We start from the raw sequence: 24,500 nt of genomic DNA, 5'->3' as shown, positions 1-24,500 counted from the left end.
CCAGGTAAGAAGTTTTAGGTTGTAGTTATTATAGGACTATTTCTCTCTATACCATTTGTATTTCATAGACCTTTGACTATTGGATGTTCTTATAGGCACTACAGTATTACCAGCCTAATCTCGGGAGTTGATAGGCTTGAAGTCATAAACAGTGCTGTGCTGCAAGCATTGCGAAGAGCTGCTGGCAAATGCAGGAAAGTGCTGTTTGAATGAATGCTTACGAGCCTGCTGCTGCCTACCACCGCTCAGTCCGACTGCTCTATGAAATATCAAATCATAGACTTAATTATAACATAATAACACACAGAAATACGAGCCTTATGTCATTTAATATGGTCAAATCCGGAAACTATCATTTCGTAAACAAAACGTTTATTCTTTTAGTGAAATATGGAACCGTTCCGTATTTTATTGAACGGGTGGCAACCCTAAGTCTAAATATTGCTGTTACATTGCACAACCTTAAATGTTATGTCATAATTATGTAAAATTCTGGCAAATTAATTACGGTCATCGTTAGGAAGAAATGGTCTTCACACAGTTCGCAACGAGCCAGGTGACCCAAACTGCTGCATATACACTGACTCTGCTTACACTGAACGCAAGAGAAGTGACACAATTTCAGGCACTGTATTGATTATATGCAACGCAGGACAAGCTAGTTAACTACACATGGTTGATGATATTGCTAGTTTAACTAGTGATTATGTTAAGATGTTTTTTTATAAGATAAGTTTAATGCTAGCTAGCAACTTACCATTGCTCCTTGCTGCCTGCACTCGCGTAACAGGTGGTCAGCCTGCCACGCAGTCTTCTCATGGATTGCAATATAATCGGCGTTAAAAATCGTCCCTAATTAACCTCTACTATGAATCCTACCTTTTTGAAGCACATTTCATGAGTAGCAGACCCTTTTCCTTTCTTCCTGTGCCAATCAAATTTGCCTAAACCTACTGTCAAGTTACCAGGTTGTTAGCTATCTACAGTTGAAGTCGGAAGTTTACATACACTTGTGTTGGAGTCATTAAAACTCGTTTTTCAACCACTCCACAAATTTCTTGTCCTAACCGACTTGCCAAACTATAGTTTGTTAACATCTACTTTGTGCATGACACAAGTAATTTTCCCAACAATTGTTTACAGACAGATTATTTCACTTATAATTCACTGTATCACAATTCCAGTGGGTCAGAAGTTTACATACACTAAGTTGACTGTGCCTTTAAACAGCTTGGAAAATTCCAGAAAATGATAACATGGCTTTAGAAGCTTCTGATAGGCTAATTGACATCATTTGATTCAATTGGAGGTGTACCTGTGGATGTATTTCAAGGCCTACCTTCAAACTCATGCCTCTTTGCTTGACATCATGGGAAAATCTAAATAAATCAGCCAAGACCTCAGAAAAATTGTTGTAGACCTCCACAAGTCTGGTTAATTTTTGGGAGCAATTTCCAAACGCCTGAAGGTACCATGTTCATCTGTACAAACAATAGTACGCAAGTATAAACACCATGGGACCACGCAGCCGTCATACCGCTCAGGAAGGAGACGCGCTCTGTCTCCTAGAGATGAACGTATTTTGGTGCGAAAAGTGCACATCAATCCCAGAACATCAGCAAAGGACCTTCTGAAGATGCCGGAGGAAACGGGTACAAAAGTATCTATATCCACAGTATAACGAGTTCTATATCGACATAACCTGAAAGACCACTCAGCAAGGAAGAAGCCACGGCTTCATAACTGCCATAAAAAAGCCAGACTATGGTTTGCAATTGCACATAGAGACAAAGATCGTGCTTTTTGGAGAAATGTCCCCTGGTCTGATGAAACAAAAATATAACTGTTTGGACATAATGACCATCGTTATGTTTTGTAGGAAAAAGGGGAGGCTTGCAAGTCAAAGAACACCATCCCAACCATGAAGCACGGGTGTGGCAGCATCATGTTGTAGGGGTCCTTTGCTGCAGCAGGGACTGGTGCACTTCACAAAATAGATAGAATCATAAGGAAGGAAAATGATGTGGATATATTGAATTACATCTCAAGACATCAGTCAGGAAGTTAAAGCTTGGTCGCAAATGGGTCTTCCAAATGGGCAATGACCCCAAGCATACTTCCAAAGTTGTTGCAAAATGGCCTAAGGACAACAAAGTCAAGGTGGCTTTGGAGTGGCCATCACAAAGCCCTGACCTCAATCCTATAGAAAATCTGTGGGCAGAACTGAAAAAGTGTGTGTGAGCAAGGAGGCCTACAAACCTAACTGTTACACCAGCTATGTCAGGAGGAATGGGGTCAAAATTCACCCAACTTATTGTGGGAAGCTTGTGGAAGGCTACCGAAAATGACGTTTGACCCAAGTTAAACAATTTAATTGCAATGCTACCAAATCCTAATTGAGTGTATGTAAACTTCTGACCCACTGGGAATGTGATGAAAGATATAAAAGCTGAAATGAATCATTCTCTCTACTATTATTCTGACATTTCACATTCTTAAAATAAAGTGGTGATCCTAACTGACCTAAGACAGGGAATTTTTACTACGACTAAATGTCAGGAATTGTGAATAACTGTGTTTAAATGTATTTGGCTAAGGTGTATGTAAACTTCCGACTTCAACTTTAGGTTACGTGACTGAACAACGTTGTTTGTGATCAGACCAATAAATATTGACCTGGGATTAGTTTAAAACGGCCCGCGACATGGTTTGTGAAATTATATGAAATGTGTGGGAATCAAGACAGAAAGAAAAACCCCCTTCTCCAGTAATATGGGTCATAAAAATAAAATAAAAACTTTTGGCTAGAGACAAGTCGTTTTCCTTGCTATAAAGCTGCAAGCATGCCTGTCACAAAGTGGTGTTCCATTTTCCATCTCTTAAATTGAGGCTGCATGACAGTGAACTTGCAAAGTCTACTCAGACTGGTCTGTGCTCATAGTTAAAACAGGCAATGAAATGATACAATGAATAAACATTACCCCGGATTAGACACGCGTGGAGATTGGACGGAGAGAAGCAGATGTGGGGCTGGTAGGGGATGCGGCTGGCTGATTACAGCTGCCACACGTGATATGTGCATGAGTGTGAAGTGGGTATTGTACCTGCGCATACAAGAGACTAGTGGCTGTTGCTTAAATTAAAACAGATTTTTTTTAATACAAAACTGACTTTGTAAACATTTTTAACAGGCGCCAGCAGGTTCGTTGGATCGATAGGGCTGAAAAAGTTGGTAGTATCATACGAAACGGTACTACAATATTCTAAAATGTTGGTATAATGACGTTTGGTACCATGATATTACCGGTATAATGTGCGAGACTTGGCTACTGTGCTGAACATCACAAGCATTATTCAGAAGATAAGGAGAGAGTTGTTTAATTAGCTAGAGAAGAAAGGATTAACTTGTCCAATGCTAGTTGAAGGTTTAATATGCAGAAATAGCTCCGCCTTTTCCTGGTTGTAAAATTATAATAGTTTGCCTAAATTCTGAATGTGACTAAATAAGCACTCATTATGTGAAGAATCATTGGTCTATTTATCACATTTTCACGTTAGGTTTATTAACCACAAAAAGGTAATGTGTTTTATGATGCCGCTTTGCACACACAAGCTTGTTAGCTAGCTAGCTCAAAGGACATTCAAAGTCCCTGCATAGAAGCCGCTCTCCTCCTAGGTATAATTCTGTGGACCTAATTCAGATAATGCATTTCATAACAAGATTCCCAGTACTTCAAGCCTCCTCCTCAAATCTCTCTTGCTCTCTCCCTACCTGCAAAATATCTGTTGCGTCATAGGCTACACTTGTCTGTTCGTCGTGCGTGTAAACAACTAGCTTGCTTATACTATCTGCACTTATTGGTGAAGTCATTTAATGAGGAAATGTACAAAATTGTTTGCACAGGCTGAAAAAGGAACAGAAAGGAACAATATAAACCGGTACTTTCTTTTGGTTTGAACCAGTTCAGAACTTTATTTTGCTAGTTGGAACAGTGGAACCAAATGGGGGAAAATAATTTGTGGTTCTGTTCAGAACAAAATTATTGGAAAATTATTTTGGTTCCATAGTAGTGATTTTAACACTATTTTTTTATACACAAACATTTTGATTAATAAAATATAGAATTGGTTGTCTATCTCAAATGAAGGGGATAATAACTCAATCTTTGCGAGCGGGGGGGTATCTGATGTAATTGGTTCTCAACTTGTGGCTCAGACACTTCATGAAGGATAAATGGAGCAAGTCCTTAGTTAACCTTCCCCAGATTAGGTTAGTTCTGAAGCATTCGTTGCCATAGAAATATACCTAGTTAAATGGTGAGCCACTTTCATTGTACCAGTTAGCCTGAGTTTAACCTTGCCTGGAAACATTGTGTTGAATTCTATGCTGGGCAGAAATTAGCATTTCAATCAGGAAAGGTGATACAAATATATTTTAATGTGCTTTTCCGGTTGTCCGTGCGGTTGATTATTTTTGCAGGTAGGAATGTGAGTATATATCCACAGGAAAGTGTAATTACATCAACTTTTCAAAGCTCTAGTAGTACGTTCAGATTTCTATCACTTAAAGCATGCGCACAAGATAAAAAATCTGCCTGAAATGCAATGCAATTCAACATCTGGTTTCCGGATGAAGTTGTACCCAGAGTTGACCGAAGTTACCTCGCTAAGCCCTCTCTGTTGAGAGGATCTGGGAGAAAGAATGGGAGAAACTCCCCAAATACAGGTGTGCCAAGCTTGTAGCGTCATACGTAAGAAGACTCGAGGCTTAATCGCTGCCAAAGGTGATTGAATAAAGAGCTGAGTAAAGGGTCTGAATAGACTACTTAAATGTATGTAAATGTGATATTTTTATTTTTAATAAATTTGCAAACATTTCTAAACCATTTTTTTTGTCATTATGGGCTATTGTGTATAGATTAATGATGAAAAAAACCTGTTTTAAATCTGTTTTAGAATAAGGCTGTAATGTAACGAAGTGGAAAAAGTCAAGGGGTCTGAATACTTTCCGAATACACTGTATTTCCGGGTCTCTGGCAGGCAGTTCCAAACGCTATCTGTGGTCAAGAATGCTGAGTTCATCTCAGCCTATGCTGCCCTTCAGTCCCTTGACTTTTTGTCCCTGATGGAGACATGGATCACCCCAGAGAACACTGCTAGTCCAGCTGCTCTTCATCTGACCATGTTTTCTCTCCTAGTCCAAGAGCATTTGGTCGTCGCGTTGGTGGTACAGGTCTACTCATTTCTCCTAAGTGGAGAATTTCTCTCTTCTCCCTCTCGCATCTGTCCATCTCCTCATTTGAATTCCATGCTTCTCTGGTGGACATTCCTCCAGTCAGCCTGCCAATTGCACGCTTCCTCAACTTGAAACATCTGTGGCATTGTGTTGTGTGACAAAAGTGCACGTTTTAGAGTAAACCTTTTGTCCCCAGCACAAGATGCAGCTGTGTAATGATCATGCTGTTTAATCAGCTTCTTGATATGCCACACCTGTCAGGTGGATGGATTATCTTGGCAAAGGAGAAATTCTCACTAATGGGGATATAAACAAACATTCTTAGTTCACCCAAATTACCCAGTAAGAAGTCCATGGTGGAGGTAGGACCACAACCCGTGCTTTGGTTTTGTTTATCTCCTTGCTTAATATCCAGTAGTCAGAACCTGGTAATATCAGGATGTAGAATGGGACCCAACAACTTCAATTACTAATTTCTCTGAACAGGGGGGGGGGGGGGGGAACATCAACAAATTCACTGAGAATACATTCCATAGGATGAAGAAGAAGTTATTGTGAGCCGCAGATTCATACTACTTGTCGAACACGGAGAACTGATAATATATGCTTGGTGTTGGGGTGAGATTGGTGTGGGGTGTGGTGAGGTCTGTGGGTGGTATTTGACATTTTCTTTATAAAAAATGAACATGAAATAATACCCAATGCACTCTTTCAAGATGTTAGAGAGCTATCCAACCACGTGGGCGCCTCTGTGTCGTGTGCGAGTTGGGCCGTTGAAGATGGAGGAGAGCAAAGTAGCCTAATAAGCCTATACAATTTGATAGACAATAACTTTAGCTGGAATGATACTGAAAAGTACTGACATTGCCCTCATACCGAAGCAATTTTGCTAATGTCGATACTTTTGGTGATTGGGGTACACAATGTTTCTGCAGATGTTTTGGTTCTAAAAACCATTCTTTGGTTAAAAGTAATGTGCATTAACCTGCTTACTGCAATGAAAGTATATTCCCTTTCCCTGTTTCCCGTCTGACTCCCAGTCTCGCTCCCCGTAGGTGGGTATTAATGTGCTACTGTGGGCTGTATTCTTAAGTAATTTCTGAAGAAAGTAACTTACATTTTACCAAGTCACTTCAGTTACATAGTTTTATATTATTATACTGTCGCTGTTGGATGAAAACCTCGCAACTCCAAATTATTATTTTAATTATTATTTTTCCTACCTGAATCAATACTATTGGTTCCCCTTTACGTCCATATGATCGTTTCACGACCCTTTGACCAACGACATGTATTCAATATAGCTTGTCATCAAAACCACGCTCGAGGAGATTGCGAAAACGTCTGTCATACATGTCAGATTTCAATACCGGCGAAGTCCTAACGCGAGAGCTTTTCTTCTCTCGGATATACCGTTGATCATATCTTTTGTGATATTCCTACCTTAAGAAATGTGTAATTTTTAAGAGGGCCCACCGCATTTCTCCTTCGCGTCTGCCTCTTCAGTCCAGGGTGCATTGCATGGTGCCGTTGCGAATGTCAGACTCCACTCTGCGAGGCACGTCGATCTGCAGGTTGAACATGGTGAGATTGTAGACTCCTAAATTGATAGTGCAGTTTGTTTAGGCGATTTTTATTCTAACCATCTACTTCACATGCTGATATTGACTTTGTTATTATTGTGTGCAGCTACGTTTGTAATGCCATAAGTATTTCTCAGATACCCTGAGTATTTAAAACATAAGGAACACCTGCTATTTCCATGACACACTGACCAGGTGAAATCTATGATCCCTTATTGATCTCACTTGTTAACTCCACTTCAATCAGTGTAGATGAATAGGGGGAGACGGGTTAAAGAAGGATTGTTAAGCCTTGAGACAATTGAGACATGGATTGTGTATGTGTGCCATTCAGAGGGTGAATGGGCAAGACAAAAGATTGAATTGCCTTTGAACTGGGTGTGGTATTAAGTGCCAGGTGCATCGGTTAGTGTGTCAAGAACTGCAACGATAAACCGTTTCCCATGTGTATCAAGAATGGTCCACCTTCCAAAGGACATCCAGCCAACTTGACACAACTGTGGGAGGAATTGGAGTCAACATGGGCCAGCATCCCTGTGGAACGCTTTCGACACCTTGTAGAGTTCATGCCTCGATGAATTGAGGCTGTTTTGAGGGCAAAAGGGGCTGCAACTCAATATTAGGAATGTTTTCCTAATGTTTTGTACACGGACTATAATTCTGCTGTTGGAATTGTGTTTTGAGTGCGAGCGCAAATTAAATGGCTAGTTAGCTACACCGAACAAAAATATAAACGCAACATGTAAAGTGTTGGTCCCATGTTTCATGAGCTGAAATAAAAGATCCCCACATTTTTCCATATGTACAGAAACTGTATTTCTCTCAAATGTTGTGCACAAATTGGTTTACATCCCTGTTAGTGTGCATTTCTCCCTTTCCAAGGTAATCCATCCACCAGACAGGTGTGGCATATAGGGTTGCACATTTTGGGGAATATTCAGAGGTAGAAACTTTCCACAGGAATATATGGGAATGAATGTTAATACCATTTAAATGTAGATATGCATTGGATATAAACTCAGCAAAAAAAGAAACGTCATCTCACTGTCAACTGTGTTTATTTTCAGCAAACATAACATGTGTAAATATTTGTATGACATAAGATTCAACAACTGAGACATGAACTGAAAAAGTTCCACAAACATGTGTCAAAATCAAAAGTAACAGTCAGTATCTGGTGTGGCCACCAGCTGCATTAAGTACTGCAGTGTATCTCCTCCTCATGGACTGCACCAGATTTGTCAGTTCTTGCTGTGAGATGTTACCCCACTCTTCCACCAAGGCACCTGCAAGTTCCCAGACATTTCTGGGGGGAATGGCCCTAGCCCTCACCCTCTGATCCAACAGGTCCCAGACGTGCTCAATGGGATTGAGATCCGGGCTCTTCGCTGGCCATGGCAGAACACTGACATTCCTGTCTTGCAGGAAATCCCGCACCGAACGAGCAGTATGGCTGGTGGCATTGTGATGCTGGAGGGTTATGTCAGGATGAGCCTGCAGGAAGGGTACCACATGAGGGAGGAGAATCCGATGACACACCGCCCCAGACCATGACGGACGCTCCACCTCCAAATCGATCCTGCTCCAGAGTACAGGCCTCGGTGTAACGCTCATTCCTTCGACGATAAACGCGAATCACCCTTGTTGAGACAAAACCGCGACTCGTCAGTGAAGAGCACTTTTTGCCAGTCCTGTCTTGTCCAGCGACAATGGGTTTGTGCCCATAGGAGACATTTACATTTACATTTAAGTCATTTAGCAGACGCTCTTATCCAGAGCGACTTACAAATTGGAAAGTTCATACATATTCATCCTGGTCCCCCCGTGGGGAATGAACCCACAACCCTGGCGTTGCAAGCGCCATGCTCTACCAACTGAGCCACACGGGACCGTGTGGCTTCAAGCGATCCCCCCTTTAGGAACTCTTGCAGTTTTGATAAAGCTCTCTTTGGACATTGCACCATTTCCCTCTAGCTCTCTCAGAAGTCCTCTGACCAAAACTGGTTGTCATCACGTCTTGCAGTCAATTTTGCCTCAATGTTTCTCAGAATTGCAGCTGACTCCACAGCGCAGTGGTTCTGCCCTTCAAGCATCTTGATCGTGTCACTGAATACGGTCAAGTTTCCATGGACAAAGTCCAGCCAAAGTTCAGTCAGTGGATCTTCGAACATTGTTTGCAGGACAACAGGGCATTTGTCTTCAGAAAGAAAAAAGGATTTCAATGGCACATACCTTTTCAGCACTCTTTCTAGAGCAGGGAGCATGGACAGCCAGCGAACATTGCTGTGTCCTAAAATGTTATGGTACTCCTGGCCAACAAACTCACAAAAGCTCTTCAGTCTTTCTACTCTGACGGTGAAAATATCTTTGTGACCAGGTACTCAACATCAAGGGGAATCGTATCCAAAGCTGTTCTGGCCGTGTTATGAATGATGTGGGCAGGATAACCTAAGCCAATCACCTCCCTCTGCAGAGCATTTTTTACTTTGGTATGGACATTGACCCTCCCCAGCCTATTCAGTCCTCCAAAGTTGGTATTTGTGTTGTCGGCAGACAATGCCACGACTTTGTTTTGCAGGTTACATTTTTGGATGACCACCAGGACCTCAGCTGCAATCTCCTCTGCTGTTTCTGCTTTCAAATCAACAAATCAAGCAGTTTTGTTTCCACAGATGTGTTGCCACCATATATCTTACAATATCTGACTGCTATTGGCAGCAGCTTTACATGTCCATGATTGGACACATCAACGGACAGGGACACACATTCAACCTGGTCTAGGTCCTGTGTTACCAAAGTAGTTGCCCATGGTGCTAACACGTTACTTACTGTGGCGTCACATTTTGTCCTAGCACATGTAAACTTCGGCTCATAAAGCTTTCCCTCCTGCACAGCTAAATCATATTCTTCTTGGGAAGGCTCTACCTTCTTGATGAATGTGGTGACAGAGGGCATATCAACACGGGCAATCAGAGATGCTTTATGTTTTTTTGTCTGTTGATGTTCTACCACTGCCGTTCTTCCCCCGGTTTCTTGGAAATAGCATGCATACATGCATGTTTTGTTTAAGTTCATATTTATATAAAAAAATCTGAGTTTACATTGAGGCGTTAGATTCACTAGTTGCAAAAACATCAAGTGATTTTGCATAGGCACATCGTTTCAACAGAAATACCCATCATAAATATAGATGATAATACAAGTTATACACATGGAATTATAGATATACCTCTCCTTAATGCAACCGCTGTGTCAGATTTCAAAGAAACTTCACGGAAAAATAAACCATGCAATAATCTGAGACGGAGCTCAGATGAATAGCCAAATTAGCCGCCATGTTGGACTCAACAGAAACCAGAAAATACATGATAAATGTTTCCTTTGATGAATTCATCAGAATGCAGTCTTAGGAATACCAGGTCCACAATAAATGCTTGATTTGTTCGTTCATGTCCGTTATTTATGTCAAATTAGCTACTTTCGAATTGTTTACCAAAACCCTAACCAAAGTCTCAAAGCGCGACCACTATAACGTGACGAAATGTCCAAACGTTCCGTAACAGTCAGTAGAAACATGTCAAACAATGTACTGAATCCATCTTTAGAATGTTGTTAATCTTGAATAACGTTCCAACCGGAGAATTACATCGACTTCAATTGAGAGATGGAACGGCGCTGCCTCTCACGTGAACGCGCGTGTTGAATGCATGGTCACCTCATGGCAGTGATTACTAATTTCTGTCTACTTCGACCCCCCCCTTCACATTAGAGTCATCAGACTTAGTTCTATTTACTGTTGACATCTAGTGGAAGCCGTAGGAAGTGAAAACCCATCCATATCTCTCTGTATTTTCAATGAGAGCTTGTTTGAAAATATGGCACCCCCAGAAAAAATCCAAACAGGAATTGGAATTTCTCAGGTTTTTGCCTGCCATATGAGTTCTGTTAATCTCACAGACATAATTCAAACAGTTTTAGAAACTTTCAAGTGCTTTCTATCCAATACTAATAATGCATATATTAGTAACTGGGACTGAGGAGCAGGCCGTTTACTCTGGGCACCTTTCATCCACGCTACTCAATACTGCCCATGCAGCCATAAGAAGTTAATTGTTTATGGTTCATTGAGCAAGCATGGGAAACAGTGTTTAAACCCTTATAATGAAGATCTTTGAAGCTAATTTGTAAAAATACAAATATCTTTGAAGGACAGGGTCCTGAAAAAGGGACGTTTCTTTGTTTGCTGTGTTTTTTTTTTACCATATCATATGGACTGTAAACTATCAAAATAAAGTCGCACACACCATGTATAAACTCCCAGCAATTTAATGTGTATTTACCAACGTTTCGGCATCACTGTGCCTTTCTCAGGGTAATTAATGACATGACAACTCATGTATTCATGACATTACCCTGTGGAAGGCACAGTGATGCCGAAACGTTGGTAAATACACATTAAATTGCTGGGAGTTTATACATGGTGTGTGCAACTTTCTTTATTTTTATAGTTTATTCGCCGTTAGTTAGCACCTCCACACACAAAAAAATACTGGGTGTGCGCCAGCTCTGTTTTTTTTTATCTACCGTATCATATGGAGACAGAAACATAAACCTTTTACCTTATGATAGGTAGACATAATTGTAAATGATTAAATCCTTCAAATATAAATAAAAAAAACTATTTAGTTACGAATTGAACTTTAATTAAATGAGTTGACTCTTCACATGGGATGATTTCACTGAACAACAAAAGAAAGGGAATATTGAATGATCCCCAACGATCCATCACATCTCCCAAAAACATTTTCAAGATACATCTGTAAAATGATAACCAAATGCTTTAGTTTCTAGGCTGTCTTCCTCTCAGGCTTCCATGTCTTCTCCCTGGACTTCCTCAATGTCCACCTCTTGAACATCAGACTCTGAGGCCTCATCTTCAGTGTCACTTTCCAACCTTGTTGAGGATGGCTCGTTGTCGTGCTCAAAAAGCCTCAAATTTGCCCGGATGGCCACCAATTTTTCAACCCTGGTATTGGTCAGCCTGTTGCATGCTTTTGTGTGTGTTCCCAAACAAGGACCAGTTCCGCTCTGAGGCGGCTGATGTTGGTGGGATTTGGAGGATGATGGAGGCAACAGGGGAAAGAGCCTCAGATCCACAAAGTCCCTACCACCAGGTGGCTGATGAGATATGTTGGCACGACTGCCATATTGCATCTCCATCCCAAAGCCCTTGCTTGGAAGTGTACTTCACCAGACTGCCAAGAACCTTGCCCTCATCCAGGCCAAGGTAGTGATGACACCATAGGCCTTGTTGATCTCTGCACCAGACAGGATGCTCTTGCCAGCATACTTGGGGTCCAACATGTACGCTGCGGAGTGTATGGGCTTCAGGCAGAAGTCTTCATGCTTTTTGATGACCTGTCTGTATAAGGTTCCACAGTTGACAGTGCATGTCAGAGCAAAAACCAAGCCATGTGGTTGAAGGAAATATCCGTAGAGCTCCGAGGCATAGATCTGGGGAAGGGTACAAGAAAATGTCTGCATCATTGAAGGTCCCCAAGAACACAGAGACCTACCTACATCATTCTTAAATGGAATAAATTTGGAACGACCAAAACTCTTCCTAAAGCTGGCCACCTGGCCAAACTGAGCAAACGGGGGAGAAGGGCCTTGGTCAGGGAGGTGACCCAGAACCCGATGGTCACTCTGACAGAGCTCCGGAGTTCCTCTGTGGAGATGGGAGAACCTTCTGGAAGGACAACCATCTCTGCAGCACTCCACCAATCAGGCATTTATGGTGGAGTGGCCAGACGGAAGACACTCCTCAGTAAAAGGCATGGTGGTGGTAGCATCATGCTGTCGGGATGTTTTTCAGCGGCAGGGACTGGGAGACTAGTCAGGATCAAGGGAAAGATGAACGTAGTAAAGTACAGAGATATCCTTGATGAAAACCTGCTCCAGAGAGCTCATGACCTCAGACTGGGGCGAAGGTTCACCTAAGCACACAGCCAAGACAACGCAGGAGTGGCTTTGGGACAAGTCTCCTGATGTTCTTGAGTGGCCCAGCCAGATTTCGGACTTGAACCAGATCGAACATCTCTGGAGAGACCTGAAAATAGCTGTGCTGTGACCCCCCCCCCCCCCCCCCCCATCCAACCTGACAGTGCGTGAGCGGATCTGCAGAGGAGAATGGGAGAAACTCCCCAGATACAGGTGTGCCAAGCTTGTAGCATCATGCCAAATAAGACTTGAGGCTGTAATCGCTGCCAAAGGTGCTATTGTGAGTGCAATAAAAGGTCTTAAAGTCTTACATTCAACTTCCTGTAACCTGCTGATAGCATGAGGGAAAATCAATTAATCAAATGTGTTTATAAAGACCTTTTTACTTACATCAGCAGATGGCACAACGTGTATTTACGTCGACTGTAAGGTCGGAATCTTTAGGCTAGCCGCAATGAGTCCTATAGCAGGATTGATACATGCTCAGAGGCTTCAGAGATGTGCTCCGAGCAGCAAACCCTGATTCATTGTGGAGAAGAAAAGGTCGTTTGATGTGGATGGGTAGTCGGGCTAAGGGACAGTTGGCTAGTTAAAATTACTTGTGGTAAAAAATATTTGTATTTGATATTGGCAAATTGATTGAACAGACTTTCTTTAACTCGAAAGCTAGAGACTCCTTGACACATTTTCACCTTTCATGCGCCTAGGACTGGAGGAGAGGGGAGGACCAGGACTATTGAAATGCACCCCATTGACATGGGTCCAATGACTTTAGTCCCCTTCCCTATATTGTACTGACTGCACCTGCTCACTTTCTACTCTCACTGTTAATCTGTTATGTTCAGAAGAAGACTGTCGGCCAAAAGCATTGCTATAGCCAAAAAAAGTGTCAAATAAGCATTGATTGTATGGACCAGTTTCCTGGAGCCAGATTATTAAAATTGTTCTTGAACTAAAAACACTTTCCATTGATCATCTATATTGAGCATACCTTTTAGTCCAGGAGTAGTGGTCTGGGATACTGACCCTGGAAAGTGTGCTTGGGCTCTCCTTCAACCCTGTCTCCTGTTTTCCATACAGATACCCGCTGTACCAGATCGGGAACCCCCAACTGAGGATCTTCCGGCCGCCATTCTCCCTGACTTTGGTCCGACCAGGGAAGGAGCAGCCGCAGGACACAGTGCAGTTCAGAATCCCCATGGAGTAAGTCTGTTTTTTTTAATTGACCTGTAACACGAGTTGTAAATTTAAATGTGTGTCCAAATGAATGAGGGCACACTGAAGGGGAGAATGGTTGATAATCGGACCCCGGCTCAGAACCCAATTCCATTTCCCCTCCTTTTTTACTTAGTGTACATGTTCCCCGTCCCCTCATAGATTTAAAAGCATTAGATGGGTGTGTAAGAATCTTCACTGTATTTCTCACACCAGTCCATTTCCATGAGGTGGAGTGAACAAGTGCTGGTCTGCATCCTGGCCACTAGATGGAGTGCTAACCTAAAGAAATGAACGGCAGCCATCGGCTTCAGGCTACTGTAGGTTGTTCCTCTGACCCCAGTACTGAGCTGATTGACTGAGCATGAGATGAGAAAAACAGAACTGAGTAGATAGTGGCTTCCCCAAACTATTGTTTCAGGGTCAGGTATATTTTCAAGGGCAACTTGTTCTTACTGTGAGTGTTTGCTTTATTGCTATGCTAGCTCAGTTCATCAACGTTCGCTCAACTTAAACATGACATCAAGCATGTACAGGGAACGATTATTACCATCCAGAGCCGTAGATGCAAAGAGTTGCGAGATGTACTATCATTTTATTTGGATCTTGTTGGCATTACATTTCTTGCCACAACGCCATTGTCTTGGTCTAAGACATAGGTCACAAGTCATCTGCTGCTTCGACCATCAAACAGACAGTCCACTGACCCAGTCTTTGCAGGGGATTATTCCTAATCTATTCATTCAGGTACTGGGTTCCCGCCCCAGACTCCAGGGTGCTTGTTTTAAAAGGTCGGTCTGTGTGTGGATGAAATGGTTTTTATTCGTTTTTTCCCCCTGGGGCCTTTACCTGGGCCAGGGAGAGGCACATTTTTTTTTATTTTTTTTATTTCACCTTTATTTAACCAGGTAGGCTAGTTGAGTTCAAGTTCTCATTTGCAACTGCGACCTGGCCAAGATAAAGCATAGCAGTGTGAACAGACAACACAGAGTTACACATGGAGTAAACAATAAACAAGTCAATAACATGGTAGAAAAAAAAGAGAATCTATATACAATGTGTGCAAAAGGCATGAGGTAGGCAATAAATCGAATAATTATAATTTAGCAGATTAACACTGGAGTGATTAATCATCAGATGATCATGTGCAAGAAGAGATACTGGTGTGCAAAAGAGCAGAAAAGTAAATAAATAAAAGCAGTATGGGGGGTGAGGTAGGTAAATTGGGTGGGTAGTTTACAGATGGACTATGTACAGCTGCAGCGATCGGTTAGCTGCTCGGATAGCAGATTTTTAAAGTTGTTGAGGGAGATAAAAGTCTTCAACTTCAGAGATTTTTGCAATTCGTTCCAGTCGCAGGCAGCAGAGAACTGGAAGGAAAGGCGTCCAAATGAGGTTTTGGCTTTAGGGATGATCAGTGAGATACACCTGCTGGAGCGCGTGTTGCGGGTGGGTGTAGCCATCGTGACCAGTGAACTGAGATAAGGCGGCACTTTACCTAGCATAGCCTTGTAGATGACCTGGAGCCAGTGGGTCTGACGACGAACATGTAGCGAGGGCCAGCCGACTAGGGCATACAGGTCGCAGTGGTGGGTCGTATAAGGTGCTTTAGTAACAAAACGAATGGCACTGTGATAAACTGCATCCAGTTTGCTGAGTAGAGTATTGGAAGCTATTTTGTAGATGACATCGCCGAAGTCGAGGATCGGTAGGATAGTCAGTTTTACTAGGGTAAGTTTGGCGGCGTGAGTGAAGGAGGCTTTGTTGCGGAATAGAAAGCCGATTCTTGATTTGATTTTGGATTGGAGATGTTTGATATGAGTCTGGAAGGAGAGTTTGCAGTCTAGCCAGACACCTAGGTACTTATAGATGTCCACATATTCTAGGTCGGAACCGTCCAGGGTGGTGATGCTAGTCGGGCGTGCGGGTGCAGGCAGCGAACGGTTGAAAAGCATGCATTTGGTTTTACTAGCGTTTAAGAGCAGTTGGAGGCCACGGAAGGAGTGTTGTATGGCATTGAAGCTCGTTTGGAGGTTAGATAGCACAGTGTCCAAGGAAGGGCCGGAAGTATATAGAATGGTGTCGTCTGCGTAGAGGTGGATCAGGGAATCGCCCGCAGCAAGAGCAACATCATTGATGTATACAGAGAAAAGAGTCGGCCCGAGAATTGAACCCTGTGGTACCCCCATAGAGACTGCCAGAGGACCGGACAACATGCCCTCCGATTTGACACACTGAACTCTGTCTGCAAAGTAGTTGGTGAACCAGGCAAGGCAGTCATTAGAAAAACCGAGGCTACTGAGTCTGCCGATAAGAATATGGTGATTGACAGAGTCGAAAGCCTTGGCCAGGTCGATGAAGACGGCTGCACAGTAATGTCTTTTATCGATGGCGGTTATGATATCGTTTAGTACCTTGAGCGTGGCTGAGGTGCACCCGTGACCGGCTCGGAAACCGGATTGCACAGCGGAGAAGGTACGGTGGGATTCGAGATGGTCAGTGATCTGTTTGTTGACTTGGCTTTCGAAGACCTTAGATAGGCAGGGCAGGATGGATATAGGTCTGTAACAGTTTGGGTCCAGGGTGTCTCCCCCTTTGAAGAGGGGGATGACCGCGGCAGCTTTCCAATCCTTGGGGATCTCAGATGAACATGATTGCTGTACCTCCACCCCTCAAAAAATTGTGTGTTTACTACACCTTGTTGATCCTCTTCAGACAGACACACATGCTCACACAAATATATATAAACACACACACACACACACACACCGTCTCTCTCACTCGCTTACACACATCTATACCCTCCCCGGATCACCTAATGTACATGATATCGATGACTACTCAGGGTTTCCATTTGGAAAATGTGGCGCCGGACATTTGACCGGCAGCATTTTTCATTTACAGGACATTTAAGAAATTTACCGGACCCATATGCATTGGTTTCGTGACCTGATTAGGGCGTCCACCTACGGTTTTCAGAATGACAGAAATCACGTTTAGTTTATGGTATTTCATCTTAACGGAACATGCAGCTCGAATGCAACGGCGTGCGTAGTTCTTACCGAATACCAGTGAGGAATTTGACGATGCATAGGCGGAGCATCCATACGGCTAGGAAGCTAAGCTTCCCTAAAGAAAATTGCGTTCAAATGCCAAAATTGTATAGCCTAATTAGCGTACTCCTGTCTATACAGAAATAAATAACATCCTTCAAAATAGGCTACGACACCAGAAAGCATGATTTGACCACAGAGGATCATTCGCTTCTTAAAAATAAAGAAGCTGTGGCTTGTTTTAAATCGCATAGCCTACAGTCGGAAGTGGAAAAACAGTTTGGAAAACAAATGGCTATTGCTGTAAAGAGAAGACAACTAAAATACAGACTGGAGTCTTTTCATTATCAACATTCTCAACTTAATTGAGCAAAAAGTTTTGGCACCAGTAGAGATCGGTCAAATCCCCGGTAAGTGTGCATATTCACCGTTTTTATCATTCACTATCCTCTTCCTGTACTCCCTGTTCACTCATGACTGCACTGCCAGGCACGACTCTATCACCATCGTTAAGTTTGCCGATGACACAACAGTGGTAGGCCTGATCACCGACAACGACGAGATAGCATATAGGGAGGTGGTCAGAGACCTGGCCGTGTGGTGCCAGGACAACAACCTCTCCCTCAACGTGATCAAGACAAAGGAGATGATTGTGGAATACAGGAAAAGGAGGACCGAGCACGCCCCCATTCTCATTGATTGGGCTGTAGTGGAGCAGGTTGAGAACTTCAAGTTCCTTGGTGTCCACATCACTAACATGATCCAAGCACACCAAGACAGTCGTGACGAGGGCACGACAAAACCTATTCCCCCTCAGGAGACTGAAAAGATTTGTCATGGGTCCTCAGATCCTCAAAAGGTTTTATAGCTGCACTATCGAGAGCATCCTGACTGGTTGCATCACTGCCTTGTATGGAAACTGCTCAGCCTCCGACCGCAAGGCACTAAAGAGGGTAGTGCGAACGGCCCAGTACATCACTGGGGCCAAGCTTCCTGCCATCCAGGAACTCTATACCAGGCGGTGTCAGAGGAAGGCCCAAAAAATTGTCAAAGACTCCAGCCAATCTAGTCAGACTGTTCTCTCTGCTTCCGCATAGCAAGCGGTACCGGGGCGCCAAGTCTAGGTCCAAGATGCTTCTAAACAGCTTCTACCCCCCCCAAGCCGTAAGACTGCTGAACGTCTAATCAAATGGCTACCCAGACTGCTTGCATTGCCCCTCCCCCCTTTACACTGCTGATACTCTCTGTTATTATCTATGCATAAGTTACTTGAATAACTCTACCCACATATATTAACTCGACTAACCTGTGTCTCTGCACATTGACTCTTTACCGGTACCCCCTGTATATAGTCTCGCTATTGTTATTTTACTGCTGCTCTTTAATTATTTGTTACTTTTCTTCTTTTTTTTTGTTGAATTTTTCTTATCTGCGTTGTTGATTTAAGGGCTTGTAAGTAATCATTTCACTGTATGGTCTCTACACCTGTTATAGTCGTCGCATGTGACAACATGTGATTTGATTCCAGGTTAGATTACCGTCGTTGTATTTGTCTCCCCTTTTCCAAGGCCTAATACATGATCACACAAAATTGTTTTTATTGATATGTTTGTCAGTGTCGGCAGAGTTGGCTACCCTGTCATTTTTGTTGTATTAAAAAATATTCCGCCAAGGTCTCCAGTCATATAACGTGTAGTAGAATTGCATGAAATGTGTTTTTATAAAAGGCCAACATTTTCCTGTGCAAAGAGAGGAGAAGGAATGTATATGGCCGATGCCTACTCTAAGTAACTACGTGCTGCATTGAGAAATGACTAGTCTATGTCAATCTACTTCCCCAATATAGAAAAGTTGACCTATTGTAACGGTCGTCATAGTCGTTCTCCTCCTCAGACGAGGAGGAGCATGGATCGGACCAACACGCAGAGTGGGTAGTGCTCATGATAATTTATTAAAACGAAACTGAACACTTACAAAAACAACAAACGTGACAAAACCGAAAACAGTCCCGTGTGGCACGAACACTGACACGAGATACAAACACCCACAAAAACACACGTGAAACCCAGGCTGCCTAAGTATGATTCTCAATCAGGGACAACGATTGACAGCTGCCTCTGATTGAGAATCATACCCGGCCGAACACAAACATCCCAACATAGAAAATCACACATAGACAAACCCACCCAACTCACGCCCTGACCAACTAAATAAATACAAGACAAAGGAAAACAGGTCAGGAACGTGACACCTATTCTATTGGTCAGCAAGTCGTTCTGTGCGAGAAATAGCCTGTTCCAAACAGACCCTGGGACAGTTGTGGGATGATAGATCCAAAAGTCATCCAACATTTAAAAAAAAAAAAAAGCAAGGAGGCTCATGCAACAGATTAGAATGTTAAAATGGTGCTAAACAATCTTTATTTTTTTAAGGGGTGAACTATTCTTCAGGTTATAAGCGCAGCAATGCGCACAAGGTAGTAGGCTACGTGCGAATGTTTGTTTCATAATCCAATTAGTGGGGAAACATCCTTGTGAGCCGTTTCATGTGACAGAGATGAAAATATCAGTCATGAAAATTTGAAAGAGGGGACATGTAAATATGCAACAACTAGCATGGGTTGCTAATATGACAAGGATTGTGCCTTTGGCTACTGGAGAATTAAAGAAAGTTTTTTTGAAAACCAATAGAACATGAGAGGAAACGGCTAATGTTTTCAATGGCATATGGACGTTTTTCGAAAGTAAAAACCTGCACGTTTTGTTGGATTTTGGCTAGCCTACTTTGAAGCAAGGTAAGACGTGCCTCGTATGTAGTAAAACGTTCCGCATTCTAACAATTAAATGTTTCCTTTATAATTGTGGCCATTGTTTTTTGTTGTTTTTTTACACGCGATTTCTTTTAAAAATGTTGCACACTGATTGGGTTTATTTAAAGCACGTTTCACTCCAGCAGAAACAAACACCTGTTTGAGCTGTTTTTGGCAGCTCTCGCGCTACATCAACGGGTATTTCATTATTAGGCTAAAATGCATTATTTTGCAATGGCCTTCCCCCCCCCCCCCCCCCCCCCCCAATATTATTTATCAGCTTTTTAATTTTTTTTTTACCTTCTATTACCTTCTAACGTAAACCCTGTGACTACTGTGCCGTCACTACAATAAAGTGTTGATTGCGATATTGGCCGTAGGTAGTAGCGTTTTTGTAGTGAGCCTTTCTTGAGTGCTTTAATATCGTTTTTCTCAGGACGAACACAAGGTTTGCTTTGTCTGCCTAGCACCTGGGGCCTGAAATGAACACACACCCATAGAGGTCCTATGTTATTCTGTGGACTCACAGGACGGAACTCGACTCGTTCTCTCTTCTCCTCGCTTTATCATTATACACTTCCCAAACGCTCTGCAAACGTTTCTCAAACCACACAGCCGTCTCCTAATCCTTCCTTGGCACTTTCAATGGCTCAAAACAACCGGCGAGTGTTTCTCTCTCGCTTCCTTAGTGCTGAGGTCGTTTGGTTTCCTTTGTCATTTTGAGTGTTCGTTGAGTCATTTTGTGGTCTTGAAGTATCTCTTCCTTTCTCCAGCGCCATCGTTGGTTTGCATACACATTCTTGTGTAAGAGAACAGTGACTGGCTTCAGATTTCAGGATACACACACACACACTTAGTGGACTCTTGTCTTGTGCAGTTCAATGTGAGGTTGGGGGGGGGGGTTGAGAAATGTCTGTTGCTCACTAACATAGACAATACAGTATGTGTTCCATATAATTAGGAATTAGAATACTATAATGGACATGAACCTTCTTATGATGGGATTAAAGGTCAGCAATTTTGGTCAGGGAGTTGGTCAACTATGGTTTGCCAGTGCTGTGATAAGATATTGTGTAAAAATAAGGAATTTGAAGTATGTATCTGCACCCTATGTCTGTTAGCTAGCCAGCCAGACATAGGGTGCATATTGGCAGTTCAAATTAACTGCCAATATGCCACAATTCCATTCAAACAATAGTCAATCCACAGCCGGTGGGAAATCAGTTGATGAAAGGACTTTGACAAGTTGTACTGATATCATAGCATTCACAGCTTTCCACGAAAGCAACATTTTTAACATTTGTCGTCTGTTTACATATACAGTATTTTAGAGGTTTGTACAGAACATCGGTATAAAACCTGTATAAACTGTATTTATAATTATGACTATTTTAAGTTGACAATAATTTTACTGCACAATTTCTGATCAGAATATGCCTGCACTGCCATTCATGCCAATTACACTGGTTTCTCCCTGACCAATATGGCTGCCATTTTCACCCAATTCTGGAACTGTGAGGGTTTATGACACAGCCCCTCTAGTAATTTTATAGGATCTCTACGATGTATTCATTCATTCTGTGAACTTGGGATCATGTATTCTACCTGTTGAACAAAATAACAGTGTTGTTGTTTTGCCAGGAGGTTGCCATGGTTACATGCTCTGCTTCATCTCTTTGGTTCCACCATCCAGAGTCTCTGAATTGAAAAAAATAGCATTTAATCCCCCTACGGTTCTCAGAATGACAGAAATCACATTTAGTTTATGGTATTTAATCTTAATAGAAATACCTGTGCATCAATCTAAATGACATAACAATCCCTATCAAAATCTGTAAGTTTAAGCTAGAGATCTGTTTTTTTTGTTGCATTGGAACGGTCTCATTGCACCGAAATCCTCAATCCACGACTTCCGCATCTGCTGTGAAAGGTGGCAGAGCAAGAGCAGTGTTTGTCAGACCACGAGACATCCCGAAAAAAACGGTATTCTCACGAAAACCTCTGTAGCAACCGAACGGTTTGGCCTAGAAACGATTATGACCAGTCTATGAAATGAGGAGACTCTCTCACACACGATGGTGTTCTCCGTTTCGCTCTACGACCCCCACAAGTGTCAGGAAACTCGTCTGAACTCAGTAATGTCGACGTGCCAACTTCTGTTTGGTAGCGTCCGAACCGTTTTGGCTACATACTAATGGGACGAACACGACGGTGATGTGTAATCTCCTAGATTTAGGACAGACACTTCAAAACCTTGCTGCTTATGATTTATTTTTGGACTGTCCTTTTTGCCATTTATCAATGTGTTTTTCATGTGTTTCTATGGGCTTTAGTAGTAATGGGCAAACTCAATATTTTATCAAATAATAATACAAAAATATTTTTGGATACCTAAACGGGTCCTAAAATTCTAAATCAAATGGCTAAATGATGTAGTAATGTAGTGACAAACACTGAAAGTTAAACGATTGAGCGTAGTAGTTTATGTAAATTCAACTAGAGATAATGCAGGTGGACCTCTTCATTAAATCCACCTCAACTGGCTGACTTCTCTCATAACTTATTTGCAGTTCTCTGTAGGAAATGTCACTACAAATCATTTTGTGCCTGGCCTTCGCTGTTTCATGTGTCCTGCTAAACGATGACTCAGCATACTATTTGAAACGGTTGAGTTTTCCACATCTCTGTGTGTGTGTGTATGGGAGTTGGAGACCTTGTTACCCTTTTTACCTTTTATATAATAACATGAAGTGTGAACTGCTGCTTATCTCTTCAAGCAGGACATCCCTAATGTCATCTATCAACTGTTTCTTCTTTCTCTCCTCATCTCAGGTTTCATGTCTTCCATCCGTACAAACCTTTTGTTAGTCTCTTGGTATGTCATGTTTTTGAGTTGTGCCCTGTTTATTGTGTTGGTCTTTGTCACGGTTAAGACTCTGTGTGTGTGTGTGTGTGTGTGTGTGCAGGTCACAAAAATACATTTTTGAGCACAATTAAAGTATTTTGCGTAATAGTGTTTTAATGATAAATAATGACAAAGTTCATGAATAAAAGGTTTTTGGGGTGTTACATGCTCAGTCAAGCACAATGTACCCTCAAATATTTGATTCACTTAGTGAGACAAATGTTCAACTGCCCCTTTTAAAGAGAAACTTCTCCCATAAAGCAACTTCTTGTTTAGAAAATGGCCTATGCATTTATTCTAGTGTCAAAATTGACCACAAAGTGTAAATAGGAACATTTTGGTCACAATGTCCTTCTCGTCCAAAACGAAGATTTGCGAGATGATAGAAAAATGGTATCGCGGAATGAAGTGTACCGTAACAGTTTTCCTTGGGTTGGGTTTATTTTAATCCGACCCACATGCCCACATCTTGCAGCACCCAAGTAATCATTCGGAGCTCAGCTGCACTTTTTTTATTTTATTTATTTTACCGTTATTTTACCAGGTAAGTTGACTGAGAACACGTTCTCATTTGCAGCAACGACCTGGGGAATAGTTACAGGGGAGAGGAGGGGGATGAATGAGCCAATTATAAACTGGGGATTATTAGGTGACCATGATGGTTTGAGGGCCAGATTGGGAATTTAGCCAGGACACCGGGGTTAACACCCCTACTCTTACGATAAGTGCCATGGGATCTTTAATGACCTCAAAGAGTCAGGACACCCGTTTAACGTCCCATCCGAAAGACGGCACCCTACACAGGGCAGTGTCCCCAATCACTGCCCTGGGGCATTGGGATATTTTTCAGACCAGAGGAAAGAGTGCCTCCTACTGGCCCTCCAACACCACTTCCAGCAGCATCTGGTCTCCCATCCAGGGACTGACCAGGACCGACCCTGCTTAGCTTCAGAAGCAAGCCAACAGTGGTATGCAGGGTGGTATGCTGCTGGCACTTGACCCGATTTGTAATGCCCGCGTTCAATTTGGTTTGATATTCAATATCCCTATGGTGCTAGTTAAGGACCATTAGTAAATTACACAATGTACAGTGCCTTCGGAAAGTATTCAGATTAGAGGTCGACCGATTTTATGATTTTTCAATGCCGATATCGATTTATTGGAGGACCAAAAAAAGCTGTATTTTATTTATATACGTGGGGAGAACAAGTATTTGATACACTGCCGATTTTTAAGGTTTTCCTACTTACAAAGCATGTAGAGGTCTGTAATTTTTATCATAGGTACACTTCAACTGTGAGAGACGGAATCTAAAACAAAAATCCAAAAAATCCAGTGGGGAGAACAAGTATTTGATACACTGCCGATTTTGAAGGTTTTCCTACTTACAAAGCATGTAGAGGTCTGTAATTTTTATCATAGGTACACTTCAACTGTGAGAGACGGAATCTAAAACAAAAATCCAGAAAATCACATTGTATGATTTTTAAGTAATTAATTTGCATTTTATTGCATGACATAAGTATTTGATACATCAGAAAAGCAGAACTTAATATTTGGTACAGAAACCTTTGTTTGCAATTACAAAGATCATACGTTTCCTGTAGTTATTGACCAGGTTTGCACACACTGCAGCAGGGATTTTGGCCCACTCCTCCATACATACCTCCAGATCCTTCAGGTTTCGGGGCTGTCGGTG

At 42.2% G+C, this 24,500-nt stretch overlaps 1 protein-coding gene across 1 annotated transcript in view; it reads left to right on the top strand.

Moving 5' to 3' along the window:
- Positions 1–24,500, top strand: part of mrpl23 (mitochondrial ribosomal protein L23) — a 121,958-nt gene that overhangs the window by 9,174 nt on the left and 88,284 nt on the right. The window contains exon 2 of the mRNA XM_071326844.1: positions 13,900–14,022. Within this exon, the coding sequence (XP_071182945.1) occupies positions 13,900–14,022 (123 nt within the window). The remainder of the gene's footprint in view (positions 1–13,899; positions 14,023–24,500) is intronic.

Source organism: Salvelinus alpinus, chromosome 9, assembly GCF_045679555.1.
Source record: "Salvelinus alpinus chromosome 9, SLU_Salpinus.1, whole genome shotgun sequence".
Taxonomy (NCBI): Eukaryota; Metazoa; Chordata; class Actinopteri; order Salmoniformes; family Salmonidae; genus Salvelinus; species Salvelinus alpinus.
This window is presented reverse-complemented; position numbering and strand designations above follow the sequence as displayed.